Source organism: Pelodiscus sinensis, chromosome 3 (genome assembly GCF_052426305.1).
Source record: "Pelodiscus sinensis isolate ZL-2025 chromosome 3, ASM5242630v1, whole genome shotgun sequence".
NCBI classification, from domain to species: Eukaryota; Metazoa; Chordata; order Testudines; family Trionychidae; genus Pelodiscus; species Pelodiscus sinensis.
In genome coordinates this window covers 146,927,517-146,942,253 of record NC_143054.1, presented here as the reverse complement: position 1 = coordinate 146,942,253, position 14,737 = coordinate 146,927,517, and the positions used below count along the sequence as shown (strand labels likewise).

Sequence of the window (14,737 nt, the reverse complement as noted above, 5' to 3'; positions counted from 1 at the left end):
ATATCATGATACTCTTTCCAGTAGTATGCAACATTTTTAGTATTATATTTTCATTCAAATTGAGAGCTTTCATTATGAAAGCTATTTTCAATACACTTTGGAGATTTTGAAAATTTACTAATTGATAATATTTGTCTTGCTCGGAGGTTGAATGGTTATGTCAATCCTAATGTCTTCCACAGAGCTTTATTATTTTTAAGACTTTTCTTCAAAGTTAGAGATGTGTACACTATAAAATAAGTTTGCAAGCATGAGACTATGAAAAATAGCACCAATAAATACAGTCATTAAGGACACCAATTTAAGAAGTAAACTAAGATTGCCAGCACAGTGCACCAAAGAAGAAAAATACAATCACAACTTCAAACCTCTCTGAGTGCTTACTCCTAGTTCTCACCAATCACTCAATCCTGGAATCCATACAAGACAGAATCAAACAACTAAAACCCCTCCTCCATGGTGTATCCATCCTGAATCTTAATGGACTCGTTTAACCTTCACAGTTACATGCAAGTCCACCCCCTTCCAAGTTCACCCCCCCCTCTCTCCCCCCCCCCCACATGCTGCTGCCAATGAGGGGGGAAGGGGCAGGCAGGAGCCAGTGTTCGTGTGGAGCTGCCTTTTAAACAGACTCCTGGGGAGTTAGCTGCCCCCCTTATGCAGCTGTCTCTGATACAGTTCAGGGAAGGAGGCTCCCCATGTGTGCCGGCTCCTGCCTCCCCGCCACTACCGCTGAGAGGGTATGTCTACACTACCACCCCAGTTCAAACTAGGGTGGTTAATGGAGTCATTCGAAGTAGCAAATGAAGCCCGGGATTTAAATATCCCGGGCTTCATTTGCATCTTGCCGGACGCCGCCATTTTTAAATCCCCGGTAGTTCGGACTCCGTGCCTGCAGCTACACGCAGCACGGAGTAGGTAGTTCGAATTGGTAGTTCGAATTAGAAAGCCTAATTCAAACTACCTACTCCGTGCTGCATGTAGCTGCGGGCACGGAGTCCGAACTACCGGGGATTTAAAAATGGCGGCGCCCGGCACGATGCAAATGGAGCCCGGGATATTTAAATCCCAGGCTTCATTTGCAACTTCGAATGACTACATTAACCATCTTAGTTTGAACTAGGGTGGTAGTGTAGACATACCCATACAGAGGTGGGGGAGAGGGGTTTGTGTGGGCTAACCAATGAGCCCAGGCTTATTGGGTAACTGTGTGCATGAGTACACATTAACATCCCTACTGGTTAACTGGGTAAAAGCAATTTTTAACCACCTAATTGATTAAAGAAGTGGGGGGGATTCTGGACTCCTATTCCTTCTCAACCCAGCCAGCCTAGCAATTGGGAGCCCCAGGTTCCTAGCAGCATGCAGAAATCAGATATCACAGGGCAGGGATGGGCATGTTTCCTGGTTTGACACACATTTTTCACAACCGTGAAATTGGTAGGACCCTAGCTTTTATGTCTGTAGTGTAGACATAGCCTAAGTTTCCCAGACCTGAAGAAGAGCTTTGCATAAGCTCCAATACTTTTCTTTTTCACCAACCCAAGTTGGTCTGATAAAAGATTTTACCTCCCCCACTCTGTCTCGCTAACATCCTGGGTCTAACATAGCTACAACAACATTGCATACAAACTAAATGGAAGTATTTTTATAGAAATTTAAAAGTATAGCTCAATATTTAGTTTAAAATATTGTATATATTTCATTGCTTCCAAAAATTAGCCTTAAAATTAAACACGCATTTTAAAAAACTGTGTACCTTTTCTAATGCAGATTAGCTCATGTATACCACAGGTTCGTTCGCCACCTATTTGGGAAAAATAAATTAGAATATAGTAAACAGATATCATGAAATGTATTCTAACATTTAATGAGGCTTACAAACTCCAAAAAAGATAAAAGTGGAAAACTGAGTGTCACTTAATGAGGATATTACAAAATAATAAGTTCCCCTTTTCAGAGGATATATGTAAATAGGAAATATGAAAACTGAGTAAATAGTTCTTTGGTATTACTACTCTACTAAAGGTGAAAATATTCATACGCTTGATTCAATGTATTAGACTGAAGAAGTTATCCTTAAACTTTGTGTGTGGAATTTACATACTGAAATTAGTGAACTGAAGTCACTCCAATTTTTTTCCTAACTATGCTCCAAGTCATCTAGTTTTGAAAAGTTGTTTATCAACAAATGAAGTTTCAGAAAGCTGAAGCTTCTGAATATCATCTTGTCATTCTGTTGCAATGTTTAAACTAAAGTGTACAAAAAAGTTTTTACACAGTACCTCATCATAGGATTTATCAGATTTTTCCATTTGGTGTTTTAAAAAAACCAATTATATTACTCACATAAGCACTTAAAAGTATAACATATATTTGAAAAGTCTTTGCTACTAAAAAAAATTAGGTTGCAATTTTAGATTGCAAATAAAAACTTTAACTATTCTAAAATGTTCAAAGGAAAGCAATAAGAACATGAAAGCTTGTTATGCCTACTCAGGAAAATTAAGAATTGTCAGAAGCCTAGAGAAAAAGAATGAATTTAGAATGGTGCTTAGAGAGAAAGACTTGGATATTGTGTGAAATAAGCTGTCATTAAGTGTTAAAAAAGGGGGGATAGGTTGAAATTATGAATTTTTAGGGAGGTTGTCTTGCCATAATTTATATTAAGTTACAGGTCACCTCTTAACCATATCTTAATGCCCACTAAACTGGTTTCCTCTGACAACAGATTGTGTATTCACAATGAACTTCTTTCTGCCTCCAAAAGATAAGGAAACACACTACACACAATACATTAATCTCCCTCAAAACATAATGCAAAACTTTGATTACATCCTCACCATTTAGAGTTGATAGAAGTGAACCAGTTGAGTGTGTGGTGTATTAACTGTTTATGGAGGAGAGTGCATGAGACTGTAATTAAGGTTACCTTATAAGGGAAATTAATAGTTCATACATAGTATATTTTTTTATATGTTGGAGACAAAATGTTCCTTATGAAGACAGAGTCTGTTCCTGTCAATGAACAAATGCTGTGTAGACATTAAAAATATGGTAAATAGATCTCTCATGACTAGGTATTTTCTTGACTTTTTAGATCTTGAGTTGGAGAAACTACTAATCTCAATCTCTTTAAACAGTTTGTTTATGAAATTTCTCTGATTTTTAATAGATCTAGTGTAGGAAAGTGGTTTTGTTTGAAGGGAGTGGGGCCAAAAGGCAATAAGAATGCCTCTAATTTCCCCAACAGCATAGGGCTATGGAGAGAATAAGATGTTTGAGGTGGGGGGGGGGGAAGAGAGGAGGAAGACAGCAGGCATGGTGAAGGAGAGGACTAACAGTGTGAAAGGAGATGGGTGGAAACAAAAAAAAGATCCTTTTCTATGCTTCGAACTCCAATACAATAGTTCCCACATTCAAACATGGTAGGAGATCTTGTCAAGTGCTGGATATGCTAAACTGAGCAATCAAGTGTATATCTACGCAGCCTGGGACTAGAGACCTGAACTAGCAGAACTCAGGCTAAAGCTCTAAATATAACTGTGTATATAAGGAATGTGAAAGTGTCACCAAGTACCTGGTTAACTGATGAGCCTAAGCTCATCAGTTAATGCTCACAGTTGCACACCGGCTCCTGGCACACATGGGGAGCGGACTTAAACCAGCTCTCAGCGTGCGCCAGCTCCTGGGGAGCTGTCTGCCACCCCGCGCTGCTGCCTCTGATACAGAGGTAGCAGTGAGGGGCAGCAGATGGGAGTTGGTACGCGCAAAGAGCCAGCTTAAAAGCATCCGAAGGGTAGCCATGTTTGTCTGGATCTGCAAAAGTGACAAGGAGTCCTGCGGCACCTTACAGACCAACGGATGTATTGGAGCATAAGCTTACATGGGCAAAGACCCACTTTGTCAGATGCACGTAGTGGAAATTTCCAGAGGCAGGTCTAAGTATGCAGGCCAGAATATGGCTAGAGATAATGAGGTTAATTCAGTCAGGAAGGATGAGGCCCATTTCTAGCAGCTGATTGGAGGTGTGATCACCAAGAGAGGAGAAACTGCTTTTGTAGTTGGCTAGCCATTCACAGCCTTTGTTTATTTCTAACGTGATGTTGTCAAATTTGCAGATGAACTGTAGCTCAGCAGTTTCTCTTTGCAGTCTGGTCTTGAACTTCTTTTGCTGCAGGATGGCTACCTTTAAATCTGCTACTGTGTGTCCAGGGAGACTGAAGTGTTCTCCTACAGGTTTTTGTATATTGCCATTCCTAATATCTGATTTGTGTCCATTTATTCTTTTATATAGGGTCTGTCCAGTTTGGCCAATGTATATAGCAGAGGGGCATTGCTGGCACATGATGGCGTATATTACACTGGTAGATGTGTAGGTGAATGAACCAGTGATGGTGTGGCTGATCTGGTCAGGTCCTGTGATTGTGTCGCTGATGTAGCTATGTGGGCAGAGTTGTCACCGAGGTTTGTTGCATGTATTGGTTCCTGAGTTAGTTACTGTGCTGCACTGCATAGTTGCTGGTGAGGAATTGCTTCAGGTTGGCGGGTTGTCTGTTGGCGAGGACTGGCCTTCCTCCCAAGGCTTGTGAAAGCAAGGGATCGTTGTCCAGGATGGGTTGTAGATCGCTGATGATGCATTGGAGAGGTTTTAGCTGAAGACTGGAGGTGATGGCCAGTGGTGTTCTGTTGGTTTCTTTCTTGGGCTTGTCTTGTAGTAGGAGTCTTCTGGGTACATGTCTGGCTCTGTTAATTTGTTTCCTCACTTCCTCGTGCAGGTATTGTAGTTTCAGGAATGCTTGGTGAAGATCTTGTAGGTGTTGGTCTCTGTCTGAGGGGTTGGAGCAAATGAGGTTGTACCTTAGTTCTTGGCTGTAGACAATAGATCGTGTGGTGTGTCCAGGATGGAAACTGGAAGCATGAAGGTAGGCATAGCGGTCGGAAGGTTTTCAGAATAGGGTGGTGTTCATGTGACTGTCACTTATTTGCACCATGGTGTCTAGGAAGTGGATCTCTTGTGTAGACTGGTCCAGGCTGAGGTTGATGGTGGGGTGGAGGCTGTTGAAATCGTAGTGCAATTCTTCCAGAGTCTCCTTCCCATGGGTCCAGATGATGAAGATGTCATCAATGTAGTGTAGGTAGAAAAGGGGCGTTAGTGGACGAGAGCTGAGGAAGTGTTGTTCCAGGTCAGCCACAAAAACGCTGGCATATTGTGGGGCCATGCGGGTGCCCATAGCGGTGCCACTGGTTTGGAGGTATATATTGTCACCGAATCGGACAGCATGTATTCCATCTATGTGTGGGATGTTTGTGTAGAGAGCCTCTACATCCATGGTGGCTAAGATGGTGTTTTCTGGAAGATCACCAATGCATTGTAGTTTTCTCAGGAAATCAGTGGTGTCATGGAAATAGCTGGGAGTGCTGGTGACATAGGATCTGAGTAGAGTCCACATATCCAGACAGTCCTTAAAAGCAGACTCCCCACATGCACAGGCTCCCAGGAAGCTGCCTCTATATTAGGGATATCAACATGTAATCGATTATACGATTAACCGATAAGCCTGGGCTTATCAGTTAATCTTATCAACTACACACACTCACCCCTTTGCTGTATCAGAGGCAGCAAAGTGGGGGAAGTGGAAGCCGGTGCCCATGTTCCTCATCACAAGCACAAGCACTCCCCATGAGTACTGAATCTGCAGAGCCACCTGTCCCAGCAACCCCCATGCTGGTGCCTTTGATAGAGAGGTAGCAACGCAGAGGTCGAGGGGGACAAATGTGAACCAGTACATGTGGGAAGCTGGCTTTCAAGCCAGCTCCCTGCACATATTGGCTCACATGTGCTGCCTGCCCCACCACACTGCTGCCTCTTTATCAAAAGCAGCAACTCTGGGGGGAGTGACAGGCAGGAGCCAATATACATGGGGAGCCGGCTTTTTAGCCGACTCTCCTTGTGTGCCAGCTCCATGGAGCCACCTGCCCCCCCCTTGCTGCCTCCCACAGAGGCAGCAGGTGGGGCAGGGAGGAGCCAGTGCAAGGGGAGAGGCAGCGTAAAAGCTGGCTCCCCATGTGCACCGGCTCCGCAGAGCCACCTTCCCACCCACACATGCTGCTGCCTCTCATAGAGGCAGCAGCGTGGGAGGAGGGCAGGAGAGGCTGCCGCAGAGCAGCCTCTGTCCGCAGCGGGCCCAGGCTTGCTGCATACAGAGGCTGCGCCATGGGATTCTGGCACAGCTCCTGTCTGCAGGGAGCTCGTCACCTCCCTCCCCCACGTACAGGGGCTGCTGTCACCCCATGCTGCTCCCTCTGTATAATAAGCAACAGCACGGAGCAGCAGGTGGGAGCCAGTCTGCACAGGGAGCCAGTTTTTGGATGCCATGGGCAGCCAACAGCAGGCTATAATAACTTAGATGTGATTCCCCCCCACCTTCCCAGCGTTAGACACCTAAACGCCTCTTCCTCCTGATTCTGTGCTGCACCTCTCACCTCCTGTCTGTAATACACACAGCCTCATTGATTCAGCCCCTCAGAATGCATCTGCCAGATCCATGCACTTGGCTGTGCTATCAATAACCATGGTTCTAACCACAAAAACCTGGATTGTACCCTCAGTAAGGAGACATTGTGAGATATGAAACACATGGTAGGACAAGACTCTGGATAAAAAGGAAGATGATTGTTAAGTTGTGTCTTGCTTTTGGAGATGCAAGCTGGAGCCTCTAGTAAATTTGATCTGTAGATGTTATTTTAGGGAGTTAAGGGAGGGGGGAATTCTTGGAGTTCCCTTGGAAAGGACCTGGGGGGGAGCAAATTCCAGGGGGAGGGTGTGTCAGGACATTTGCATGATTACATTTTAAACATAGTTTACATAGGTGTTAGTGGCTTAAGGTAAGAAAGAAAAAGATTCTTTTAACAGAATTTTTTGGAGTGCTATAGATATCTAAAACTGTAGCCTTAATGATTTTTTAAACTCCCGTGTTACTAATTAATACATGGTATATTATATTGCATTAAGGCCAGATCTTTGCTATCTGGTAGAGTTCTGACTCTTATGAGTCAGAAGTAGCAAGTAGTAGGTGTGATGCTAGCTGTTTTGTAGGATGAAATCTTATTTGCAAGCTTTTTGAAACATTAATCTGTCTACAAACCCTGAAACCATGTGTTAATTTGCTTTGAGGCTTCTTTCAGCTGGTGACACACACAAGCTGAAAGCTTCAAACCAGCAAAATATTCTGGTTTTAGAGGTCTGTTTCACTTGTATTAGTATAGCATGGATCCTTACCATTCCCCAAAGAAACTATATAAGACACAGTAAATGCCTTTTACTCTCCTTTCCGGTGGCAGTAAATATTGAATTAATATTTGCAAGGAGAGCATGACTATTTCTGGTTGAGTAGATTTCTTTAGCATCTAAAAGCTGAGCTATGTGTGGATAGTATTCTTTTTGCTTCATCCAGGTAATCCAAGGACAGTGTTAATTCTCCTTTTATTTGATTTCATATTAAATAAACTTCATAAGCATTGCTCCTTGTTAATTATCCCTTGTTTTAATATATTCCACACCTATTGACTGTTTAAAATATATATTTATATCTAGGGGTTTTGTTTGTCGGTGGACATTCACACATTACCTCATATAAGTGTTGCACATAAAAAATTCAACCCACCCAAGGATGGAAAATATTATAGGGAACACTGCTTGCCACCCAAAAAATGACAAAGAATAATGAGAGATTTGGCTATTTTATAGCAAAATGCTCAAACCTGAACTCAGTAATATAGTCATAACTTTTTTATATCAACTTAATCACCTTCAATGGAATACAATGAAGAAAGACAGAAATACAGGTTAAAATGTTGAAATCAGTCTCTCTCTGATCCAGCAACACTGGATCATGGATATTCCTGGATCTGGGAGCAGGGGCTGGCCAGGTCAGGAGTGAAACCTGGGCTGGTAGCAGCAGGTCTGGAGGCTGTGAGCCCCTGCCACATGGATGACTAGGAGCACAGCCTGAGCAGGTAGGTGCCTGAGCAGCAGCTTCTGCCAGACCAGGGCAGTCATGGGTTCCACCACAGCTGCAGGAGGCCTTCATGAACCCTCCCCTCCCCACAAACCAGCGCCTCCTCGGGCACCACAGGAAGCTCCAATGAGCCTCCCAGCCCTCCCAGTGCCCTACCCTGAGCCCTCCACATCCTCCACCCTGCGCCCTCCCACACACATCTAACTTCCTGTCCTGAGACCTGCAGCCCTGTCCTGACCCCTGCACTTCCACCATCTGCCCTGAGCCCTCCCCCCCACATACTCACCTTCCACCCCCCTAAAATTAAAGACCCAAGCAATCTCAGGTGTCTGCTAGTATCTTCATAATTATTAATATTAAACAATCTCTCCTCCTCACAGCAAAACCTGCAAGAATGAGTATAAATTCAAGAACACAATGAGTCTGAATTGGTGAATTTTAGCTGCATTCTCATCTTGGAAAATAAGGTATACAACTTTAGAGAATGAACAAGTTTAAGTACAGAAACCTGGCAAAAGTACAGGATTTATAAATCTATCCAAAGGTATCAACCCAGATCATAAAGTGTGCATTCTGATCACGTACTTTTCCATACATCCTTCAAACAGCATGGCTAAAGAGATGCTACCATCAGCTTCTCAACTGGGCCCTCTTTCCCCAAAGCTCTTTGCCATATATCTGAGCTTAGGCCGTGCTCGAAAGAGGAAGGGAATGCAGAAGTGGAAGCGAAATTAATGCTGCTATAAGCAACATTAATTTATACCATGTGATGATGAAAGAAGCATTGCTGCAAAGAATGGCTCCTCAGTGGGGCACCCTCTCTCTCCTCCCACCCCAGCACATTGCCTTAAATCTCCCAAACCCCAAACCCCAGAGAGCTGTGGGAAAGTAGCCCCAATGGAGTCATAGGGTGGAGTTAATATGACATATTCCTTTCAACTGCTACTTTCGGTGACTTACTGCTCCACTTTGCTTTAAGTTTTCCCAGAAGCCCACTCTTCCAATCTGTCAGTCACTCTTCCATTTGATACTATCCCTGATTGTGCTTACAACTTTTCCAAATTTTGTGTTGTATGAAATTTGTATTAGTTGAATCTTTATCATCTACTATTAGTGGAAATATTAAGCAACATGCTTTCTATATCTACACACTGTATCTTATACTTGATGTTGTGTGCTATTTGTTTTGTTTGAGAAGGGAGAAACATACCACAGCTAAAGTTGTCAAAGAACACGTGAACCTCTGTACTCCATGTGCCCCTAATCTGGGAACACTGCCACTCCTCTTCCCTCCCAGCAGAGGAAATGGCAATGCAGCAACACGCTTCTCTTAAAGCTTTTCCCCACTGCTCTCATAGCAGCAGAGGGCAGTGCCAGGGAGGAGCAGGGGCTGAGGTGCCAAGTAAGCACCCCACTACTGTTTCCCCTCATGTCCTGACCCCACAGCACCTTCCCTGGCCTGACTAATTCTTTAATTTGGCATACCTTGTTTCCTAAGATTGCCAGATTAAAGAGGTTCAAGTATAAATCTTTAGTCCCATGTCTGCCTGCACCTTTCCTACTTGGTTGATCCTGTGCTGTTTCCTGGTTTCTCAAGCCAGACTAACGACCTGATATTAAAAAAAAAAACATGTTGTTTTTTTAATTACTGTCCCCACATGGACTGGAAATTCAGCTTCATAATGACTTTAAACAATTTATTATTTTATAACAAAATTTATCAAAATAAACATAATATCAGCAAGTTTTATAATGGTAGCCTCTACCAGAAAATGTAGCTAACCAAACTTCACCTCATGAGGTAATACTTCATTTTTAAAACTTTTTCAGTAACCAAGATATTACCCCACTTCAAAAATGTAGCTATAAATATTTTCACTGATCAAAATAAATTGCACTTCCTTTCTTTCCAATAACTCTTAATATAAAGAGCTTTACATAAGAAAAAACCTGAGGTTTTTTCAGTTAGCACTGATGTAAACTGGTATATATTAACATGACTGACATTTTGAACAATAATGTTTCAAATTCTTTAAAACACACCAATAGCAGTCCTTTACTCTAGCTAATAAATAATATATCGAAGTTAATAGTTTAATTTTTGTAGATTTCAAATGTAACTATCATTACTTTGTTGCCAATGTTTTTTTTTAATATTTATTCTAAATACTGAAATTTTTACCTTGCAGATTCCCTGTAGCTACAAATAGTTATAATATTGAACTATTACATGGTTTTTAAAATCACCTTAATACTTTCTATGAACATATTTTATGTATAATTTAGGGTTGCCAGGTGTCAGGTATTGTACCGGACAGTCCGGTATTTGCACACTCTGTCCGGTAAAAAAAAATAAAAAATTCCAGACATGTGCAATGTCCAGTATTTTCTGACTTTTCCGGCTGCACACCGGACAGAAGCCTGACAGGGGTGGGGGGAGGGGCTGGGAGTCCCAGCTGGGAGGTGGGGCCGCGATTGCCTCCAGGAGCCCTCGGTTGAGTGTGAGGAGGAGGGGAACCTCCTCCTCACTCGTGCGTCGCCGGGAGCATGCACGGGACAAGCAGCAAGCGCCCGGGTCAGTCCCACTCCCCGCCAGCCAATTTGCTCACCCCCCCCTTCCCGGCCGGTTCTCACCCACTTCCCCTCCTGATCTTCCCTGGCCAGCCCCCCAACACCGCCCCCCCCAGCTCTGCTTCCCACCGCCCGCTGCTCTCGCTGCACCCCCCTCCCCCCGCCAGCTCTGCTTCCTGCTCCCCCTTCCTCCCAGCCAGCCCCGCAGCCCCCGGCTCCCCCCTCCCCAGCTCTGCTTCCCGCCAGTCCGTTCCTCTTCCTAATCTCCCCTGGCCAGCACCGCTGCACCTCCCCCCCCCCAGCTCTGCTTCCTGCCCCCCTTTCCTCCCAGCCAGCCTCGTGGCCCCCACAGCCCCAGCTACTTCCTGCCCCCCTTTCTCCCGGCCAGCCCTGACCCCCTCCCATCCCCCTCCCCCATATCCCACGGTCAGCTCCATTCCACCTGACCCCCCCCAATGACCAGCCCTGCTTCCCAGTGGCCCCCCCATCTCCCCCAGCCAGCCCCATTGCCCCCCCATTAGCTGTTTCCAGGCCCCCTCCTTCCCGGCCAGCACTGCTCCCCTCCTTCCCCCTGCCCCCCTCCCCCATGAAGCATGTCTGTTTTTGGGGTTTTTTTTTTTAATGACTACCTGGTAACCCCTAGCAGTGATCCTATCCCTGTGATTACCACAGAGATTTAAACTGAGAAGCATCTTGCCTCCCCCCCCAGCCCCTAGGTTCTTGGCGTTTTGTTTTTTTTACTCAACAACTTTGGTCCCCCCCCCCCCTTTTTTTCCTTCAACAGAATTTTTTCTCAGTGATTTTTTTTTTTTTGGTGGAGGGGGGTGTTCGGTATTTTTGTTTCAACCATCTGGCAACCCTAATAATGATATATGTCTTGGACATTCTATATTTTATTTACATTTCGATATTTTAGTGCTGTAAGTCCTGCTGCTGCTTTAGCCTGATTGCAGGGGGAAGACAAAAGCAGTAGCATGTACCAGGGCTAACTAATATAAAAATATCAATTTCATTTGTCGACTGATAAAGAGGTTTGTCAAACAATGAAGGCAAGATGCTAACATGTAGACTAATGAAGGAAGAAAACCAAACTGGGGAGGAGAGAGGACTATATCTATGTGTGTCCATTCTGTTCCATAAGTAATTACGTAACAGTAATGCTGAACAAATGTTTTATATATATAAACTTTTTTCAGCATTACGGATATGTAATTATTTATTAAACAGAATGGATACTACACTTTTGCTACAACCTATAGTAATGAAATTCATTTCAACTCCTGCCTTCAGCAATCAATACTTAACTGCTCAACTTCATGATGCGATTTGCATCAGATTTTCAGAAGAGATCAGCTCCTGTTTTAGGCCACTTTAAGTGTGCAAGAGGAAACTGAGTTCTTTCCAGCTGGCCCCCACTGCAGATTGAGAGCACTTTTGAAGGTCTGAATCTGTTTTGTTTTAACATTTTAAATAGTGTGATTCCTCTTCTTTCTAGCACTCGTCTATCAAAAATAGATTTCAAATACAGATTTCAAAGGATGATAACAATGTTTTATGAAATGATAACCTCTCAGGAATTTGGAAGAGATTCTCTATTTTAAAAGATAAAAGTCAAGGCACTGTTTTAAGGGACACTGTCAACTTGATTTTTTTAACTACTTTAAAAGATTGCAAGTAATGATAGCGCATCCTTTAGATTATATAGTAAGTCCTGGTTTCTCTATTCCCCACAAAGACACCTGAAAAGGGGTTTTTGTTCCATTGCTACTTAAAGGGACTTTTCAGACCAATTCAGATTCCTATCTTGCAAGCTGCTCCATGCACTCCCTTGATTCTGTGTGAGCATTGGAAAGTGTTTGCATAAAGCAACTTTCACAGCTTTAGAAAATCAAGCCCTTACCCTCTGACACTGAAACTGACTAAAAAGCTCACAAATAAACAAAGTAACCAAACTAATAAATAGTTTTGGATTTTTTTTAAACAACTAATTCTTTCAGCTACAGTTAGGGGTGGAAATTCTGACAAATGTGTTCAATTTGACAGTACTTTCATCGTCTCTTTCACTGGAAATTAGAGTTTGGGAGTTTAACTCTTTTTTTTTTCAAAACAAACTATGCCAGTTCAGGAGTAGCACCCTTTTCTAAATAAATGGTCATCTTCTCATAGGACCAACAAGTGTCTATCATCCCTTGTCCGAAATGCCTACTAGGCCCTCACACCTCACTCCTTTAAAAAAAAAAAAAGCGGTGCGTGTAAGGAACCGGGAGCAGGCGCACACGGCCCCGCAAGTCTCACTCCGTGGCCAGCAGAACAAGGGGGTGGGGGGCGAGTTTTCAAGCAGCTGATGAACTCCTTCCCGGAGGAGGAGGGATGCGTGGGTTTCCATGCCTGGAAACAGCGGCAGTCCCCGAACAGGCTGCGTCCCGCTCCGCGCGCACCCCAGCCAAATCCTGCCGCCGCCCTCCCAGTCCTCTCACAGCCAGCACCCAGAGCGGGATCAGCCGCCACCAGCCTGGGCAGAGCCCTCGATAACAGCCTCCTGGGCGGGGGCAGCCGCCTGGCGCCCTCGAATTACTGCTTTACCTGCTCTCACGCGGCTCGGCGCAGGCACCACGGGGGGAAGAGGCCCGGGAGGGAACAGCAACCTCCGCCCCACCCACCTCGGGGCAGCTGCCCTGCTGCAACCACAGCGGACTGGAGCCCACCCAGTGGCTCAGCCGCCACCCGAGTCCCACCGCAGCCGCCTGGCAACGGGTTATTTACCTGCGTGGGGAGTGCCCCCCATTGCCTGGCGCGGGGAGCCCCCGCCCCCCCGTGCCCGCGGCCGCTGTCGGGCGGGAGAGGGATGTTCGGAAGGAGGGAGCCCGTTATTGGCCTACTTACCATCAATCGCCATGATCTTCCAGGTGGGCCGTACCAAGTGCAGCGCACGCAGGAGACACACGGACAGGCAGAGGCTGGAAGAAAGAAGCAGGGGGGGGGTATTACACGGGGAGGGAGAATGGCGCGTGCCAGGGCAGTGGAGCTGCACGTGACTCCGCCCCCTTCTTCCCGGCCACGCGCGGGCGTATTCGAAAGGGCGGCAGTTGGGCGGCGGTGGCCGACACCATCCCGAGGCCAACAGCCGCCGCAGTCCTCGTTCGCTATTGCCGCTGCCAGGGACCCCCAGCGACGCAGCTCTGCGTTCCATCCTGCGGCTGCCCTGAGCCTCGCGCTCTTCCACCCGCTGCCCGCCGGGGTCTCAGCCTGAGCCCAGGGAAGGCAGCGGGTTTTGCGCCCGGCAGTCACTCCAGTGGAAACAGGATTTGGCCCGTTAGGGAGTGCAGGGCTCCTCTCTGCGGCTCGCCCAAGGAATCGGGGGCCAAATCCCGAGTTCACCGTGCAGCTTGCTGGGAATTTTGGCCTAGAGTTCAGTGGGATCAGAATTTGATCCATTTAAAGTTAGGCATCAATTGCAGATATATTCTTTCCCCACTGCAACAGATACCGATGTTTGTAAGCAATGGCAGCACTTTTTCTCATACAAAATAGGCAGAACTTTGAAATTTTGCACATCTGGTATCAGTAGCTGATCATCCTTGAACTGATGAAAATATTCCAGTTCTTGTTAAAAATGGTATATTTTCAAATGGAAAATAATACAGTTGTTCAGGTTTGGGGGTTATATTTGTTTAAAAAGCTATACATTGATTCATATAGAAAACAAAAAGACCTGAAATTGTAAATTTGGGAATGTATTTCAAACACAACAGTTACTTTAATCATGTGAGCTTATGAGCTTTATGCACTAGGTGTGTCTGCAGGAACAGTGCTTAGAAAAGAGAATGAGGTAGTCCTAATTCTTGTATTTCCTTAACTTTCAAGTGCCTCCTTTTGCTACATTAACACTTTTAGTATAACATTTATGTAATCTTGATATTTAAATATGTAAAAAGCAGAATTTAATCCACTCTGTAAAACAGTATTGACTTCCCCCTCTTCCCCACCCATCAACAAGATTTGAGATCTTTAAATTCACAGCACTGTCATCTATCAGTTGAGGTAAATATAACCAGTAGAAGACTTATCTCCTACGTGAGCCTTCCACAATATCATGGGTGGGAAACCTTTTTTGCGTTGGGGGCTGCTGACCCATAGAAAAATCA

At 44.9% G+C, this 14,737-nt stretch overlaps 1 protein-coding gene across 3 annotated transcripts in view; it reads right to left on the bottom strand.

The window, feature by feature from the left end:
* The window catches only part of SYT14 (synaptotagmin 14), a 283,919-nt gene extending 269,310 nt beyond the window's left edge, over nucleotides 1–14,609 (bottom strand). For 2 of the 3 annotated variants that reach the window (XM_075925106.2, XM_025178349.3), the window contains exons 1-2: nucleotides 13,476–14,158; nucleotides 1,760–1,807 (exon numbers count right to left, since the gene is read on the bottom strand). Coding sequence is in view for 1 of the 3 variants with exons in the window: in XM_025178349.3 (XP_025034134.3) it covers nucleotides 1,760–1,807; nucleotides 13,476–13,782 (355 nt within the window). In the remaining 2 variants the exon portion in view is untranslated. Of the gene's footprint in view, nucleotides 1–1,759; nucleotides 1,808–13,475 lie in introns of all 3 variants that reach the window. The other variant, XM_089777423.1, reaches the window with a different exon arrangement.
* Between the last annotated feature and the right edge of the window lie 128 nt (nucleotides 14,610–14,737).